At 48.5% G+C, this 16,972-nt stretch overlaps 7 protein-coding genes across 7 annotated transcripts; 3 read left to right on the forward strand and 4 right to left on the reverse strand.

Moving 5' to 3' along the window:
* The first annotated feature begins 2,062 nt into the window (after positions 1 to 2,062).
* Positions 2,063 to 2,922, forward strand: EV420DRAFT_118667 (uncharacterized protein). Its single transcript, XM_060466264.1, has 2 exons — positions 2,063 to 2,291; positions 2,346 to 2,922. Exons 1-2 carry the CDS (start codon positions 2,203 to 2,205, stop codon positions 2,836 to 2,838), a joined length of 582 nt encoding a protein of 193 aa, XP_060333350.1. The 5' UTR covers positions 2,063 to 2,202; the 3' UTR covers positions 2,839 to 2,922.
* A 399-nt stretch (positions 2,923 to 3,321) lies between these two features.
* Positions 3,322 to 5,514, reverse strand: EV420DRAFT_1526219 (uncharacterized protein). The gene is made up of 2 exons (XM_060472410.1): positions 3,478 to 5,514; positions 3,322 to 3,424 (listed from the first exon to the last, which is right to left on the reverse strand). Exon 1 carries the CDS (start codon positions 5,360 to 5,362, stop codon positions 3,497 to 3,499), a length of 1,866 nt encoding a protein of 621 aa, XP_060333351.1. The 5' UTR covers positions 5,363 to 5,514; the 3' UTR covers positions 3,322 to 3,424; positions 3,478 to 3,496.
* Positions 5,515 to 5,639: 125 nt separating this feature from the next.
* Positions 5,640 to 7,805, forward strand: EV420DRAFT_1526236 (uncharacterized protein). Its single transcript, XM_060472411.1, has 6 exons — positions 5,640 to 5,661; positions 5,704 to 5,886; positions 6,534 to 6,590; positions 6,650 to 7,347; positions 7,412 to 7,564; positions 7,654 to 7,805. Exons 2-5 carry the CDS (start codon positions 5,715 to 5,717, stop codon positions 7,538 to 7,540), a joined length of 1,056 nt encoding a protein of 351 aa, XP_060333352.1. The 5' UTR covers positions 5,640 to 5,661; positions 5,704 to 5,714; the 3' UTR covers positions 7,541 to 7,564; positions 7,654 to 7,805.
* A 246-nt stretch (positions 7,806 to 8,051) lies between these two features.
* EV420DRAFT_1619163 (PLC-like phosphodiesterase) lies at positions 8,052 to 9,478 on the reverse strand (the record flags this gene model as incomplete). The annotated part of the gene is made up of 10 exons (XM_060475445.1): positions 8,052 to 8,224; positions 8,277 to 8,352; positions 8,409 to 8,484; positions 8,532 to 8,830; positions 8,892 to 9,007; positions 9,057 to 9,083; positions 9,140 to 9,187; positions 9,242 to 9,320; positions 9,376 to 9,395; positions 9,454 to 9,478. 10 exons carry the CDS (start codon positions 9,476 to 9,478, stop codon positions 8,052 to 8,054), a joined length of 939 nt encoding a protein of 312 aa, XP_060333353.1.
* A 3,028-nt stretch (positions 9,479 to 12,506) lies between these two features.
* On the forward strand, positions 12,507 to 14,359 carry EV420DRAFT_1761852 (uncharacterized protein; the record flags this gene model as incomplete). Its single annotated transcript, XM_060480679.1, has 8 exons — positions 12,507 to 12,796; positions 12,851 to 13,025; positions 13,078 to 13,227; positions 13,291 to 13,398; positions 13,691 to 13,831; positions 13,882 to 13,953; positions 14,009 to 14,080; positions 14,135 to 14,359. The coding sequence occupies exons 1-8, from the start codon at positions 12,531 to 12,533 to the stop codon at positions 14,357 to 14,359; spliced, it is 1,209 nt and encodes a 402-aa protein (XP_060333354.1). The 5' UTR covers positions 12,507 to 12,530.
* A 261-nt stretch (positions 14,360 to 14,620) lies between these two features.
* EV420DRAFT_1639914 (small secreted protein) lies at positions 14,621 to 15,041 on the reverse strand (the record flags this gene model as incomplete). The annotated part of the gene is made up of 4 exons (XM_060477030.1): positions 14,621 to 14,674; positions 14,736 to 14,819; positions 14,881 to 14,954; positions 15,008 to 15,041. The coding sequence occupies 4 exons, from the start codon at positions 15,039 to 15,041 to the stop codon at positions 14,621 to 14,623; spliced, it is 246 nt and encodes an 81-aa protein (XP_060333355.1).
* EV420DRAFT_118897 (uncharacterized protein) lies at positions 14,890 to 16,679 on the reverse strand. The gene is made up of 3 exons (XM_060466275.1): positions 16,630 to 16,679; positions 16,479 to 16,582; positions 14,890 to 16,424 (listed from the first exon to the last, which is right to left on the reverse strand). Exons 2-3 carry the CDS (start codon positions 16,490 to 16,492, stop codon positions 15,311 to 15,313), a joined length of 1,128 nt encoding a protein of 375 aa, XP_060333356.1. The 5' UTR covers positions 16,493 to 16,582; positions 16,630 to 16,679; the 3' UTR covers positions 14,890 to 15,310.
* Positions 16,680 to 16,972: the final 293 nt, after the last annotated feature.

Raw genomic sequence — 16,972 nt, forward strand, 5'->3', positions numbered from 1 at the left:
CATCTGTGAGTGATACAAGAGAGAACCGACATGACCATGTCGGTTCTCTCTTGTTGGAGCGTGGTATGCTCCAATAAGAGGACGCAATAGACGGTCTAGTTCTAATTTGGCTAGAAGGCTCCATGCGAGCAAGTACTTCGCAGTAGTTTTCTAGGATTGTTCTAAGATTTTTTCGTACGTAGCAGTATTAAGTACTCAGTCTGCGTTCCTTAGCATTGTCTTCTCAATAATCCTTGGGTTCATATACTCGCAATGACACGAGGGAAGAGGGTTGTAATCAATCCTTTGGAAGACATCGACCATACGCGGGCATTGGCTACTGTATCGGAAATCGACGTGGGTTCAGATGAAACGGCGGGTCAGCACATTGTCTGGACTTCATCCAGGAGGCGGCTTGATACATGACGTGAACTCCCATACAAACATGATTGCGACTACAGGACATTGAAGAGTCCGAGCGCTCAGGTAGAAAAGAGTACGTGGACGGGACGGATGTTTGTCGTGAATATGAAAGAATAATACATTTGATTGCTGTGGCATAACTTCTTCGAATGCGCGGTAACAGAAAACAGCAGGAAAACAGCAAGCGGTGTGCATAGAACTGGTCAACTGAGATGTACGGCCGATTAGAGATCAAGAAGCTACGTTGAACGCGTTTACTGAATATTGATCTGTCCCGAAATAGGGTCTCCACTGGGCGGTGTAGAAGTATCATAGTGACTACCGCCGTTTGTTTCCCATTGGTGGTTGAAGATGCCGAACCCTTTCTTAGTCCCTGGATCGAGTAAAGTCGTTCAGGTTCACGAATAGTCGAAACCATGGAGACTGTGCGAGTACCGACGCCGGCTGTAGTGCAGCATCTACTATGCAGACTCAGAAGTGTTTCAGTATCAAAACCTGGGGTACCTTCGAACGACGGGTACTATGCGGTATTCATAGAAGAGCCTGGTTCGCTAGAAACGCCGGGGCCGCCAGAAACACCGAGGCGCCATAACAGCACTTCATAGATATAAAACCCTGGTGTCTACAAGACCTTTCAGATAGACTATCTTCTCTAGAATGAAGCTCTTCCTTACCTTGCTGTTCGTGCTGTATGCTTCTATAACAGCCTATGCGGTGGCCATTAGTCGTGGTTCGTTCCCTCGATAGCTATCCAGCCACGGAATTCCATTGATTTATCATAGATGCGACCAATTCTGCGACATCCGCCCGCGAGATACTCGACATTTCTCAAAGTAAGTCGTTGTCCCTCGTCTTTGTGTGTGATTAAGCATACTTACTCGTGCGTATTAAAGGGAATCATACTACTGTCGCCCCCATGTTCTTGGCGAGCGAGCCAGAGCCTGCCAAGGACAACAAAGATTAACGTTCTGAATGCGGCTAGCCTACGTGAGAGCAAAGTCAGTGAGTGCAGATACCCAGAAAAGTTACAAGTATTCCTCTGACATCCTTCAGATGGCTGTATATATTAATACCCTTTGTTGGGCGCCCGGGCTGAACAGACATTTCGTACTAGTCCCGATATGATACCCGTCGAACTACGAGACTTACTTTGAGAGTGTCTGCTATAAACGTTGGTAACTCAATCCATAATTAGGACGTTAATGAACTATGCTTACTATTATCCCGATTGGAAGCTCGTTTGAACTAACACAGCATAGAAAGACGGTTCGTGGTCGCTGACCATAGCCTATGGCCCGAAAGACCTTGATTGTTAAACGAAGGCTTCGCATAGAGAAGCGTTACTCCTCAACCCAAGGGATGTCTATCTTCCAAGACTCTTGAATGGGAAATAATAACAAGGCATATGCAAGGTCCCACGAACATCGGGGACTACACAAACTGCCAGAAACTGAAAACATGGGCACAAACAGGAATATCCTGTTCGCTGGGCGCGTACTGATCTGCTGAAAATCCCAGACTGTGTCTGTTTTACATGCAAACAAAGAAATTTACCTTCCTTAGTCAATCTCGACAACCTGTCTGAGAGGGAAAACTAGTACAGCATTCTGCTGTTGCTGAGTGGAAGAAAGACGAATCGCCATGATTGGGTCGGAAACTCGGGCCGACCTCAGTAAGGGTTTTGCCGCCGACGGCAATTCAGACGAAGAGCCATTTTGTCCGTTTCACTCTGACATGGAAAGGCCATGGCTTCCCTTATTCCTACTAATTTAGCTTCGATGACACAGCACAAAAACACTCATGCTGGCTCGAGATGTCCCAAAGGAACTTCCTTTTCATCTACTAGCTCTGCGTTGCTCACTGAGCTATCCTCCGAGACATCTGAAGAGGTACATTTTCAATCTCCTATGAATTTTCATGAATATTCATTCACCATCTTCAAGAATGGCAATGTCGTCAGCATCCAACGACATCAGTGACGAAGAAACATCTCTACTCAACGGGTTACGCCGCCGGCGCCTCAGCTATTGCACGACCTGCGCTGCGTCTGACTCGGAGGATGTGGAATACACGTCTTCTAACACCTCTACTACGTGTACAGCTGTCAATGTGGGAAACTTCCAACGCATTATCACTCGGGCTCCAGCGAGGCGGGCTCGTGGCCCGTTTACTTCTGCTTTAGAACAATTTCAACCTGGGCGACCTCAGCCCCGCTCTTCAGCCCAAAGGGTGGAAAACTCGGAGCCGAGTGAATCTATCGCAGCGCCCGCCAGCCAGCATACGCAAGTTTCTTGCAATTGTCGACCAGTCGGTTGGGGTCAACTGATATTTGCTGGGTTGATCAGCGGGATGGTTGTTATTTCGTCTCTAGCACTAGTCTTCACCGTTGCTTTGACTCGGAGGGTATATGTGTCAGGATTAAAATCTTTGTTTTGACTGGGTCTCTGTACCATAACCGCCATTCTTCGTAGCTTCATTAAATAATAGTACCTGTAGGCTCCTTATTACCCAGAACGTTTGACAAATAATCATAATACGCTTACCCTGTGCGCCAGCTATATCAAATGATGAAGTACATCTTTTGCAGAGATACTGTTAGTGCATATGAATGGTGGTTTAGTGAATTATCAAGAACGCGTTAGGCTTCATCAAAAATTGCGTTCTGGGCCTACATACTTGCTGAGAAAAGTTTATTATCCTTGTATCTGTGGGTGCGGAAACGAAGTCCTCACCACGAAGATAACTGCCATGTTGTCTAAAAGGCTATTTCTTTCAACATGCATATGCTACATTTTGAGGCGACAAACTCGGAATGAGCATACAGACGCACAACGTCTAAAGTGCTACAACTGTGCGTTAATAGATAATTAACGATAACTAAACATGCACGCAGGCCGTGAAATACGACGGATTCGATATCACGATACATGCGAAAAGACGTGAAAATGGGATGGTATAAGAAGCAATGCAACGATACGACCAAGAACGGGTAAAAATATAGCGATAAGACCAAAAAAAAAAAGCATCTACGCGGGATAATCAGTGAACAGTAGACAGCAGAACAAAAAGCAACGTACCACGGTCATGAAAGTCATTAAACAGCCCAATCATCAATACCAGACCCATAGGCACCACGTCCTCCACCCCACCCCCTATTCATACGATCCTCCATCCGATCCTCCGAGGGAGCCCCACTGCCCATCAACCATCCCAGCCACCAACTTTGTGGTTCTTCCGCCCTCTTATCTTTCCGCTTACTCTTCCGCCTCTTTTGCTTGTCTGCAAACTTGCTACCCGGCCGCGTTCCAGCGTATGACTCTGGCAGTTCAGCAAAGCTGATACGTTTGGGCGTCGAGCGCCCAGAACTGGAACTCGCGGTGCCCCCGATGGAAAGCCCAAGTAAATCCGGTATGCTCAGAGTAGAGGGCGTAGGTGTGGGAGAAGGACGAGGGGTGGTGTTGGAAGAAGACGATTGCTTCAGAGCGGAATGTCGAGGTGGTGAAGGTGGACGAGCAGATGAGGAGTGGATGGCTTTGGTGAAAAGACGAGATATGGAGGCAGTAGCAGTGGAAGTTCCAGCCTCGGCAAGGGGGGCGGGGGAAATAGGCATGAATTTGGGAGCCTTTTTGGGTTCAGGTTTTGGCGGTGGAGGTTGTTCATCCAAAATCTTACGAAGACACCTGACCGTCTGCTTGGCAGGACAGCCGTCTGATGAACTAGATGAGGGAGAAGATTCCTCAATAGTGGGCGTCATAGGTCGGCGAGGCGACATGGTAAGCTTCGGGGTTCGAGAACGAGAACGTATGTCGTTAGACAGTGATTCTGGAAGCGTTCTTCGTTCGCAATCCGGAGATTTGGATTGGTGCGGTGATTTGGACTGATTTATTCTAAGACGGGACGTAGGGGAACAAGAATGGCCTCCGCGTTCGGTACTGACGCTCGAACCGCGTCGAGAAAGGAAAGAAGGTGACGTGAATGTAGACGAGGGAGTGGACGACCCTGATGACGAGGGCCGGGTCATTAAAGATGACAGCATGTTGTAAGCGCGAACTGATGAAGGCGGTGGCGCCGGGGCAGGGAATGTGGGAGAAGGATACGCGGAAGGAGCGGACCGAAGGCCAAGGGTCGAGGGTAAGATAATCGTGCTGTCGTCGCCGTTGCTAACGACGTATTGCGTCAGAGCCCTAGGGGGTGGAGACACCAGCTGTGACCGTGCTTGTGGTTCCAGTCGCAAGTGAGGTTCGTTCGCAGCAGCACGAAACTCGGTTGACGAACGCCTTCGATGCAAATGTCGATGCATCTCAGGCGGCAAGCTGGACGTCGGCAAGCTCATGCTGATGCTGCCTTCAGGCCCCAACGAGTGCCCGCTATGTCGCCTCCTACTATCGTCGAACAAGCAATCCACACCGTGGCTGATCTCCTCAAGATCGCCGGCCCAAGCATCGTGAATATCTCGATTACTTCGTATTCTCGACGATAGCCTTCTCGCACTGACCTCTAGTGTGGAGTCTGCAGGCGAGTCTGACGATAGTAAGGTCGACATGCTTGTCTGGGTAGATATCGAGCTCTGTAATAGCGCGTTTGACATTTCTAAAGCGTGAACACTGCGTTCTAGCAGAGAATCCAAGTAAGGATCGGTGGACGTTGGACCAGATCGCCTCCTCCTGAGGGCAGGATTTCGCCGCTTCCGACGTGGCGATGGTGACGGTGTCGCCGCTGAAACGGTTGGTCGTGGAGGCAAGTAAACTTCCTGTCCTGAATCTGAATCAGTATCTTCGTCAGCCTCTTCCGCGCTGTCTGGGTAACCTGGTGGCAAATCAGAAGGGGTCTCTGGTTCAGGTCTTTGCCAATTGCTGGCAGGAATGTACTCGAGAAGCGTTGACGTCGTGTCGGACGACAAACGGAGAGCCGAGATACGCTTTCGGTGCGTCCGACGAAGGTGAGGGGGGCTGTTCATCATTAAAAAATGAATGCCGTCAAATATGTAAAAGAAGAAATGCGATTCTGCGCCTGAACACGGTATCGAGTCAGAACGCAGCCGCACTGGCGAAGGCCAATTATTGGCCGGTGGAGTAAGAGGAAAAGTGATCCATATGGTCTGGTTGATGTCCCTTATTTGATAATTATCTATTTAAATACTTATTTATTATAAATTATTCAAATAATGTCTTCGAAATATGAAGGAAGACCCCGAAGACTGTCCCCCAATATTTCCTAAGCTCTCCTCCACCTATAAACGTTGTCCTTTATACTTGCTAGGTATGTTGATATTTATTCTCGATGATTTTACTGAAAAAATAGGCTTATCATTCATGCATAAGGTTCATCCAGGCTGTGAATCTGATGATCACAAGACCGTATCTGTTATCGACACTGTGTCTAGCTGTAAGCAAACCTACGAGAAACTCCCGCGAGGGCACCCTCTGAGAGAACGCCGTTATAGGAAGGACGTGGTTTACTCTTTTCCCATGTCAGCTACTTCGAGTACGTCGATTTGACCTCTGTTATGGATTTCATACAGAGCAGCTGATGTTAATGTATCTTTCATTTAAGATAATCAAATATGTTGATTGAATCGATCTGCCATACAGAAACGTGTCGCTCATCTCAGTGGACCGTAAGGATTTTCACTCAAAGAAGCAAGCATCTTTCTCGTCTTGTCGGATGCTGGTATACTACGACCATATTATATATACAAGGCCTCATCGATCATATTTCCTCCCGCTTATGGCTATGACATTCAATTGACGGATATCAAACCGAGCGACAAAACCGAACTGAACGAAGTACTGATCGGGACTTCAGGCGTTTCTTGGACCTTGAACTTGAGCGCTTGAGCTTGAAACGCTATCATTGTCAATACATTCATCTCTTCCACTACCCCCTACTTTCCAGCCAATTTCCCCCCGAATCCACCATGACTCGATTGCATACAGCCATCCTCCTTGTCGCGTTCATCTCTACGATACGCGTCCACGGATTCCAACGCTCAGTCGGCTCCCAAGACCCATCGCTTGAATACGCAGTTAACTAATGTTTCGCGAGCAATTCCTCCCTCAGTTACGCAGCAGGAAGATGCGCATACTTCATAGATTGCATCATGGGCACGATTACGAATTCTTAATCTGCAGGCCTCTCGTCCGGAGCGAGCATTTCAGCCGTCTTACCGACAGTCCTCGCTTTGGTCGGTAAGTCGAAAGATTACCCTTTCATTCGAATAAACCGTGTGACGAAAATGCATACTTAGGCGCTGGTCCAATTGAACTCGTCGAAACATTCATCTCCTCGCCACTCCGCGCAGTTGCCATGTGCGTTTTTGGGATTGGCCTTCCCTCAGGTCTGTTCCGACAGCTCTCTCCCAAGCCAATCCAGCGCGTCTCTTCATCACATGCAATCACATGGAATATACGCGTTCGACAATATACCTCTCTACGAGGTGTCCTAGGTCGTATTTTTGCAGACCTAGCGATCCTGACACTCGCAGGTATTACGCTATGGCGGACCTGGCTTGTGGACTCAATAACGATGGTGACGTTCCGATGCGAGTATTCGTGGTTACTCTTTTGCTGGCCAATGGCGTGTGTGGGCTGGCTAGTGATCGTCATGCTAGGCTGGATTGTCGTCGCAAAAGATGTTTCGATGACGTTCCAAGAGGAAAAGATTTCTTGGAGGGAAGCTTTGCTTCTGCCTTACAAATTTTGGCCTGAGCAGCGTCGCGACGAAACTACTGCGGATAACCTTTTGTCGCTGAATTTGCTGCCAGTGGGAACAGAGGAGATGTTGGATATGAACAAAGGGAGGACCAGCGTCCAACACCGTGCTCGGCCAGACGCCAATAGTTCAGCATCAACCGCCCCGCATTTGCCCTCAGTTAAAGTCACATTCACCGTGCGCTGGGACGGACTATGGCCGTGGTATGAAGCTGCTCTGGAGGCCCTTGCAGTGGTAAGCCATGCTCTTGTGTTCTCATTTCATTTTTTTTCCTGACCAGAACCTTCTGTTCTCAAAGGAGATCTATTTATATGGAACCATAGTCCTAGGGAGCACCTTGTTTCTGACGGGCGAACAGAGTATCATATATTTGGTGATCACCGCGCTTAGCCTGGCAGCGAGTAGGATTATTAATGCTCTGCTATAATTACGATGCTCTCTTATGTATTAGGTCTGTGTTCCCGCTTCTCTTGCCATCATTGCAACCACTAAAAGAACTCACTTTGTGTCTCTTGCTCTCTACATCTTTTTGAGTCACAGACGGGCCCAATTATTTTTAGCAGTTCTGTGTTAAAAGTAAGTGCGCAACCGCAGGCTGTCCTTGGGGTCCTCTCAAATGTAGAGGAAGCTGTCCATTTAACATTACAGCCACTTACAGCCTATTGATAGCGCATGGGCACTTGCTGTACTGTATTGTGGCGTTTTTGCTTGCGATTACTGTTCAAAAACTCAATATGAACCATACTGATTTATCTGCGGACGGAAAAAAGCGGTGAAATAGGGAAAGCATACGAGTCATTTGTAGATGTAATATGAAATAGTCCAAAAAATGAAGAGCTGATGACCACTACCACCCTACCACCACAAGGGAATATGCCTCACCCTCGTTTATGTCTAACGTCTACGTTTACGGTATAAGCTTATCTGGTATATTCTCCTCACGCCGCCCCCTTGATAGCAGCGGGCATCGCAAACTGATCAAACGGTCCCGCTACTACCTCCAGCCTCTTCTGCGATGCGAATCCCAGGAATTTCAAGAAGGGCGTGTAGTAATACGGGGTGGTCCACAAGAAACCACGCCCATACTGAGCTCCGATCTTGTCATAGTCCGCTGAAGAAATATAGGTGAGCGATTGTTATCTCTCGAGCCTAGCCCAATTTACATTGCAAACCAGTACGAAGATCAAGCCACGTCTTCGTCACATCGGTGAGGATCGAAGCTACACCCCATCTGACTGCCTGTGTATAGTTAGCGCTAAGATAGAGTGGCTGGAAGGGAATTATATATAACCTACCTCCATCATGTGCTCCGGGTTGTTAACGGTCCATACCATGATCTTCTTGTTTGCCGTCTTGCACTCATCTCTGAACCTGTCGACGTATCAGCCACCGTCGACAAGAAGGCGAAAAGGACCTACTTCTGACCATCGGCCGACGTGAGCACGCTAAACCTGACCGAAAAGACTTCGCAGTCGTCCCAGAAGTACTTGCGCGACAGGTACAAGCTTTCTCCGATATGCGATCGCCTGCAGTATGGCAGGAGAGCTTTGGCATGTGCCAAGAATCGTGGATGCCAAAGTCCCAGGAGAATTCTTGGAGCGAGGTTGACCTCCCAGTCAGGCTGAGACGAGATGATCTCGTTCATCAGCTTGAACAATCGCTCGGGGTCGTTCTGGGGCTTCACATCGACGTTGAACTTGACATGCAGGTTTTCAGACTATGGGTGGGGGAGAGGTACTCGATTAGCCTCCAGAGATACGACAACTGAATTCACCGACCTTCATGAGTAATGCCACGGTCTCTGCGAAGGTGGGAATAGCTTGGACAGGTGCCTTTCTTGTCCGGACGTGTTCCATTCCATCTTGGCCATACCATCTACGCTCCTTGATCTTACCTGCGGCGCAATGAGCTCACATCCGGCGGCACGGACAGCGGCAGCTTACCTATCGAGTCAGTCGTTCGTTGGAGGTCTGTTGGACGTACGTCAGCTATGACTGACTCTAAAGGGGATTATTGTATGCCTTACCCGGATCGTGGAACATTATAACAACGTTATCCAACGATACGTGGACGTCTGCTGACGATGGTTACGGGGCGTAAAGCGCGGAAACCCAACGGCATGAAATACCGCTCTCGATGCCTTCAGCCCCATCCCTAATGGCAGCTTCAAAGCTTGCGAGTGTGTTCTCAGGAAATGCTGCTGAGGCCTTGAACGTCGCTTCAGTATTGGGTCGCCCTTCACTTATCGCACGTTCTACTCACGCCTCGGTGTCCCCAGCACTCTACGGATACGCTCACAAAGTTACTTGGCGTCCAGTACATTCTATGCAGAATGCCTACCTGGAAGGGCTCTTGACTGGTTCATGGCCGGACGACGGAGACGGGGGTAGTGAGTCAAAGAAGCGGGGTGAAAAAATGGTGCCCCCCCCAAGGTCCTGGACGTTTTATAGTCAGGCGCATCACTGGTGAAGGTTAGGTGAGACTTCTATCTCGCGTGCGTGATTTGTAACCTTCCTAATCGGTCCATGCCATTTGCTGCGACAGAAACGTGTGCGTCGACGTAACGTTGATGTTCAACGCCCCCTCCCATAGGCGGTCTCACGACGAATCCCAATGCGCACATGCGTCCTCAGGATACCCACTGGCTGGCTCGGTGGATCATCGCATCTTGGTATATTTATCTGGCACTGGACATTGGAGAAACCAAGGAAATATCACACAGATAGTAATATCGACCGTAAAGTCTGGCCAAAACACACGTTTTTCTTTGCCCCCGCTCTGAATATTACTCGGTGTGTCCTAAACTGGTTATTCGCGGTCTTTCAGCATAATGCGACATCTGACTAGGAGTAGTACTGATCCTTGGACGTTCTGCCCTCGGACGCGAGTTGCTTTCTTGACTGTACGCCACCTTAGGCCTTAGGGCTCAGATTTTCCTGTTTGACGAAAACTATTGAGACAATCCGCGGAAATATGGTCTCGTGGATGCTTTATGCAGGTAATGTGGCAGCCTAGTCGGGTTTTGAGGTCTCGATTGAATACATGTAGTTCCGAAAAGTGTCATCCAGTGACCTCGATTCCGAATCTCAGGCCTCAGGTTACTGATGCTGCAGAGTTCCGAATGACCAGCGTCTTCGCCTCGATTCCATGCAGGCTATACGTGATACCCTCACCAGACGGTTCCCCATGACGGTCAAATTTCTCACCTCGAAAGACCGCCATCATATCAGCGAAACGTTTCCCCCCTTGACGGCCATCACATGCTGACACGGATAGGACATTTTTCATGACACTGGTTCGCGACAATAGGAGATGGAAAAACAGATTACCCTTTTAGTCTTCAAGGGTTGGAAGCGCATCACCCTTCTGGAACCGTATGCAGAGTTCTTACCCTGTCCTACTCACGGCGTCTTGGCTGCAGATCCAAATAAGATGTCTACGATTAAGCCAGCCGTGCAGGAACCGCTCTGACAGGGTGAATGCCAGAGAGCTTTGTTCTCCATCCTTGATCCGTTTGACTGTCTTCATACGGCAACATTCACGTGTACGTTTGAAAGGAATTACATTGTTTCATTACCGTACATGCCCAACCATATGTGTGCGCTGGAATGGACCGCTTCGCGTGTGACAAATCATTATTCTTGTTGCTGATATTTGTATCAACAGATATTCAGTGGGAAAAAAAGCAATATTAGCGCGTAACCACAACACGGTTACGTGTCGCATTCCGCAACTATCCAAAGGTTAACATTCGACATGGCCTACCATGGTCCGACGACTGCTAGCGGTTTAATTTTATCAATGCTGGTCTCGTTCCTCCTTGACATGACAGCTTCGACCGTAAACCACATATAACGAGCGTCGGCTCTGAGCAGACGTATCCCAACTGGTTGAATGCGGAAACGGCTTTGGACCGCCATAGCGACAGACACATTTCTACTTTTCAACTCACACCACGTCAATCAGAAACTGAACGGATATTGTGAGTCTCAAACCATTGTTTTGAGATGTCGACCTCGGGCTTCCGTACGTGATTCCACCGAAGTTCCCTTACTCTTTCGTCTCAAACTCACGCAGCCAAGACTCTGTTCAAAACCCAGAATATGATGCGATCAACCATATCAAGTGGGGAGAAACAATTAAGCATTCATTTAAGGAGCCATCAATAAGATGGTGAATGCTGCGTCGGGTGGTTCCTTCTTCCTTTTGTTGCTCGTCTCTTTCGATACGGCGACGCGTTTTCTGCGCCTAGAGTACCTCGGTGTTCAGTCAACATCCGTGGGCACCTCAGTCCATTTTTCCTGATATTACAACTGGAATTCTTGAACAGGTGATGCAAGTGCTTCCGTACAGTGCGTGGTGTGAGCGGTTTTCGCTGAACCTCTTTTAGAAAGTTTCCTTGCAGTTGTTGACTTTCAAACCACTCGCACGGAATTTTGTATAGGAGCAACGTTCTCTTAGCTTCGCCCAGAATCATGCCTGTCCTCTGATCAAAAAGCTAGGCTGCTAGGATTCGATCTATGTTCATGTATGATCTCTCGCACGCTGGAACTCGTTTCCGAGGCGCACCCTCACGTGGGGAAGGGTGCCTCTTAATTCTCGTTATAAGCTACGATGTGACCCTATTCCCGATGGCTCCTCTTGGGTCTTGCTTCCGCGGGCTAGATTCAGTGTGAATCACTCGGTTATGAGCCTTATGAACACCCCTTGCCGCAACGCTCATCATACGTACGGTGCTGGAATAGGTAGATCCTATTGAACGTAACCCATACGAGATCTATAGACGGGGTCAATTCAGACTATGTTACATATCCTGGCGTTCTTTCAGGTTGCCATGAAGACTCGATACTGATGAGGCGACTTGGACCCTGTCAATGCCGACTTTGCGACGACCAAAACTCTAGCCGCTGACGATGCATCTTTGTCGTACGCTCTGACGGTTGAAAGGTACTAAAAGATCCAGAACCCGGGTCTCTTCAAGTTTCTCAGGTATACTGCAGTACTAGTACTATCTATAGACAAGGCATACCTTATTGTGGTTCCTTCACCCTTCTTTTTTGGAAATTTACGAGAGATCTTAAGTGCGCTCCAAGGTCACTGGCAGGAGCATCGGTGTGACCCCACCTCCGCATCCGCAGCTGGGTAACCAACTTCCCCATACCTTGTGTAGGACCCCAAAGGCGAGAATCAGAAGTATAACCTGTCGCGATCTGATCATGTAGAAGTAACAGCGGCACCATTTTCAGCGACAATTAAAGACTCGGAATTGGTGCTTAATGCAATGTTCCCATGTGAAGCTAGAGTCAACTTGAGCGGGACAATGAAAGATGATAGATCATGGCAGAGTTTGAGATAGTAATAGTTTCCCCGGGCGTCATCTATGAACAACAATAGTCTGAGATAAATCTCGCGTATATATGGAACTGGTAGACTGCTGTGTGATTGAAGCCAGCTCGGACAATTCCGGCCCGTGGCATCGCTGTCACGGTCCGCAAGCCGACTGTCAACACGGCCCCACATTCGCGCTTGGTATCGTGATGTTGTCCTCAAGCATCGTCCGACGTGTCACGAAACGCTCGGTTGTCCTCTCTAGGCGTTTGTCTTCCACGTTTTCTATACCACGGCACTCGATATACGTCTCTCAGTCGACAGATCCATACTTCAATCTTTCCGTCGAAGACTGGTCTGTCCTGCACTTCGGTTTTGGCAACAAAATATGACGAAGATTGGGCTGAAGGCTTTTTAGACACAAGGCTCCACAAGACCCTCTCCTTTTTCTATACCGCGAAAGGCCATGCGTTGTTATTGGGCGAAATCAAAATCCTTGGAAGGAAATCAACTTGACTGCTCTACGGGATAGGCCTTCGGTCCCATTTGTGCGTAGAAGAAGCGGAGGTGGTACAGTCTATCATGTACGTGTTATTGCTGTTACAGACGTATCGTTTTCTCAAGAAGCGATATCAGGACCTGGGAAACACCAATTACTCCATCCATCTACACCGAAACTCCTTTGACCGAAGCGTAACTGCACAGATCATCTTACGGGCTGTACGGTCACTGGGGGTAGATGCTCACGTTAATGATAGGAACGACATCTGTATCGAAGGCAAAAAGATATGTATACAGCTGTCTCATGATCATCAGCAGGTCGCTTATTTCATTCTCGGTTTGAAGCACATCTCGGGCTCAGCCTACAAGATCGTGAAAAACCGCGCTTATCACCATGGAACTATGCTCATATCGACTCAACTTGAGACGCTGGGTGAGCTTCTACGGTCAAAAAAAGTGGGTACGATTTCTGTAAGAGGCCCAGATCCAGCTCTATTCGCACCTCTGTCCGGTGGCCGCCTTGTGTCATCTTTGACTCTTTTTTGAGTATATCACTTGCCCCTCAGTGGGATGTGCTTATTCGTAGCGCTAGGTATAGGGCGTAAACGGCCGTCATGAGTAACGGCGGAGTGCCTTGTACAGAAGGGCATGTCCGACATGTAACTTCAGAGGTCTTTCTATTACTCATCTTTCTCGCGACGGCGCTCCCATGGCCTCAGAGTTCAATAACTAATCTCAGATTTTTTAGGACTCCATGCTTACGAAAGGCGTGGCCTCTGTGCCGTCACCAGTGTGCAATCTCAGGCAACACGATACTAATATAAGCCACGAGCAGTTCTGTGAGGCCGCGATTAGTGAGTTCCGCCGCGCGTACGACGTTAACGAGGAGGTAAGGATTTCTTTCTCCCACCAAATGACCATTTCTTGATACTATCATAGGTGCAACACATAAGCGAAACTACCGACTTGGTAGATCTAGATGATGTTCACAAGGGCGTTACCGAGTTATCGGTAGGTTTCTTAACCAAGTGTAGATTGTAAGGTTTGATAGATGTTCTCGTCCCAGAGTTGGGAATGGGCGTACGGACAGACGCCCGAGTTCACATATACGAAGAGCGTAATGTTTGAATGGGGCAACGTAGGTATGTCACCTTCACCCCACCGAAAGTAAGGTCTCTCACCATCGACCCAGGCAGCAGAAATCCAGTCGAAACACGGCATTATCCTGGAAAGTTCTATTCGCGTATCAAACGCTGCGGCGTCTCTTAGCGATGGATTGATAGAGGAGATAGAAAGCATGGGAGCCTCGTTGAAAGGACAGAAATACGGATCTATCCGTCCAGAAACCCTGGCATCACCTGGTATAGGCCCCAAAGAAGAAGCCCAGTGGTGGTTGCATGACATGATGTGGAACTGATCTAGAGATACGCGTGCCGGCCTTAGAGTCAACTTGATGAAACTTCGGTGTTTATAAGTGCCTCAAAGTTTGAAGCAGGTGGAATTTCTCGCAGTGACTCAACAGACAAATCTGGTCAGATGCTGTATAGCCGTAGACAATGTAACTGTTGATTGGACTGTCTAGAGAACCAGATACTTTGGAGGTAACAGGTCATCGGCATGGGCTAGAGACATCTACCGGTGAAGTTCTCTGCTCAGTCACGAGAGTAAGTGACAACGGTCAAGCATGAAGATTTCGTCGGAGTTCGTCTATTGAGGGAGATATAGGATTATCCTGTATGTCATGATACCAATTAATGACAATTGTGTAGCCTCCAGCCAAACGGAATACTCACCGATTGACCCCGGACGTGGCCGGTCAAGACTTTGTCCCGCTTCATCATCATCTCGTCCCAGCTATCAATACCGTATCGTGGGGGCTGAAAACGCATTGGGCAAAAGTTTGAACATCGTTGTTTAAGAAGCAGAATATCCACTAACTTTGCCGAGGTTCTGGAAACGCTGGGATGCTGAAAACAGTGTACCAGCCGCGCTGATCATAACGGTAGCGAGTGCTGTATGAGATGTGTGAGTGGGCTCGGAAGATATCTGGAAGTTGTGTCCATACCGAACGGAAGTAATGCTTCCCACGGAACGGGCATGATGGGCGGAAGAGGACGTTGAAGTTTGGCGGTGTTTGTACCACCGGGAGCGTCCACCCGATAAAGTCTCGATATGGTAACAGCGAAGAGGTTCCGCCATCTCTACCTTTGATGATGCACAAAATTTCGCTACTGTAGTATTGAAGAGTAAAACTAGTAAAGAGCTAATGGTAATACTTGATAACGAGGAATTTGGTATATAAGAAATAAGAATACTATAGGCTACAGTAGTCATTGTTTTAGATTCAAGAGAGATCTTAAGGAAAACATTATTGCTCGTTAGTATTTTGGGGCACATAAAAGTCCATCAACAACAATTCGGGGTCGAGGGGGCCAGTCTCCGACACGTCGGCGGTCGGCAAGTCCGTAGTTGCTGTACTAAACTCTAGTTGTAGAGCATTTTGGGGTCCCGGAGAGTAGCGGAGAGATGGCGCAGTCTGGGGGATTGGGTTATAGTCCAGTAGCATTTGATACGGCGTGTAATTTTCTGAAGTGTAAGAGCTGCTACTGAAGGGAGACCCGGCGTAAGGTGGGATGTCGTAATTTACTTGATTAACTCCTGCAGAATACGTATTACGAGGGTCGTGGAGAAACAACTGATCATATTCTGTGATATTTCTTGTACCCTGTGTCGGCTGTCTGGTAGCAATGTCTGAAGGATTTATGAGGGAGGGGTTGTTGGGACTACTCATAACGCTGAAAGACCCAGCTGGGATGCCCCAAGGATTGTCCGGACTGGAAATGGACTGATTCGGAGGTGTGGATGCCAGTGATCCACAGTACTGACCCATCTCCATAGTAAGTGAAGGGTCATGTGAAGAGTAAGAGCGCATGGAAGAGGATGTGGGGTCATAAACGTCAACGGTAGATGTTTGAGGGATGGACGGAAACGGCATCTGCATCATAGATGGCGGTGACAGAAGGCTAGCATCAGGCGCGCTGTATTCCGAACCTGAACTGAAAGCCGAACCCGAAGGTATTGAGGGGGGAAATGATTCAGCAAAAAGCGAAGGAGGGGCTGGCATGCTGGAATAACCGGCATCATTAGGCAGGAAATGAGACAGTTGAGGCCAGCTGAGGTCGTTAGAGGAGAAGGGTGAAGTAGAGTCTCCATGCAATGTGATGCGACGTTGTCGTTGCAGGGACGGCCTTGCATGTGGAACCCGGTGGTTGGAGAAATTGTTCAGTCCGAAAGCGGGGTTCTGTCCGTCATAGAAAGGAGATGACGGTGCACTTCTGTGCATTGTGATCCGGCGGAGTCTTTGCAAGGGCGGGGTTACACATGGCAATGGAGATGATTCGGTGTCTGAGCCATCCATTCCATCAGACGTCATAGTCGAGCATATTTCAGGACGTGAGCTCCGAGATACACCACGAGAGGACCTTGTACGAAAGTATCAGACGCTGCTTCTGAACCGAAGTACTTAACAAACAGACCTTGCACTTGACATACGATTGAAAGGGCGACCTCGCTGCCCATATCCCGGTCCCAGTGCGAAGTGGTTCCGAGTGAATACTGTCCGTCCCTGAATCAAACGCGCCTAGATTGATTGGACAAAGATTTTCATCAAGTGGGAGCGCAACTAACCTGAATCCTGGGAGGTGCTCGACGGAGCAATCGCAGGTGCCAGGGACACCGAATTTGTTCCTGCGTGAGAATCCCAGTCGAAGGTATGGTACTGAACGTTAGGCTGCCCTTGGACCCTCGAAGCCGAATGCCTGCCCGCGTGTCGCCAAACGGTCTGCGCGAAAGCTTAGATGCCGAAAACATCATGAACATTCATGAAACGAACCATGCACTCTGTCTGAGCCTTGGGAGCCTTCGAAGCCTTAGGTTTGACTGTGGGTTCTACACAATAAAATTAATGTTGCGCCACACTTGAGAAAATCATGATGATCTGCCTTACCGCTAGGTTTAGCACTCTTGCGAG

The sequence above is a fragment of the Desarmillaria tabescens genome (genome assembly GCF_030435595.1).
Source record: "Desarmillaria tabescens strain CCBAS 213 chromosome Unknown EV420scaffold_10, whole genome shotgun sequence".
In the NCBI taxonomy this organism is placed as follows: Eukaryota; Fungi; Basidiomycota; class Agaricomycetes; order Agaricales; family Physalacriaceae; genus Desarmillaria; species Desarmillaria tabescens.

What these genes read in the sequence shown, in the direction of transcription:
- EV420DRAFT_118667 (XM_060466264.1), top strand. Translation starts at nt 2,203, where the DNA reads ATGCTGGCTCGAGATGTCCCAAAGGAACTTCCTTTTCATCTACTAGCT. An exon ending in CCTCCGAGACATCTGAAGAG is followed by an intron (nt 2,292 to 2,345) that starts GTACATTTTCAA and finishes ACCATCTTCAAG; the next exon opens with AATGGCAATGTCGTCAGCAT.
- EV420DRAFT_1526219 (XM_060472410.1), bottom strand. Translation starts at nt 5,362, where the DNA reads ATGATGAACAGCCCCCCTCACCTTCGTCGGACGCACCGAAAGCGTATC.
- EV420DRAFT_1526236 (XM_060472411.1), top strand. Translation starts at nt 5,715, where the DNA reads ATGCATAAGGTTCATCCAGGCTGTGAATCTGATGATCACAAGACCGTA. An exon ending in TCCCATGTCAGCTACTTCGA is followed by an intron (nt 5,887 to 6,533) that starts GTACGTCGATTT and finishes CTTAATCTGCAG; the next exon opens with GCCTCTCGTCCGGAGCGAGC. An exon ending in CTCTGGAGGCCCTTGCAGTG is followed by an intron (nt 7,348 to 7,411) that starts GTAAGCCATGCT and finishes CTGTTCTCAAAG; the next exon opens with GAGATCTATTTATATGGAAC.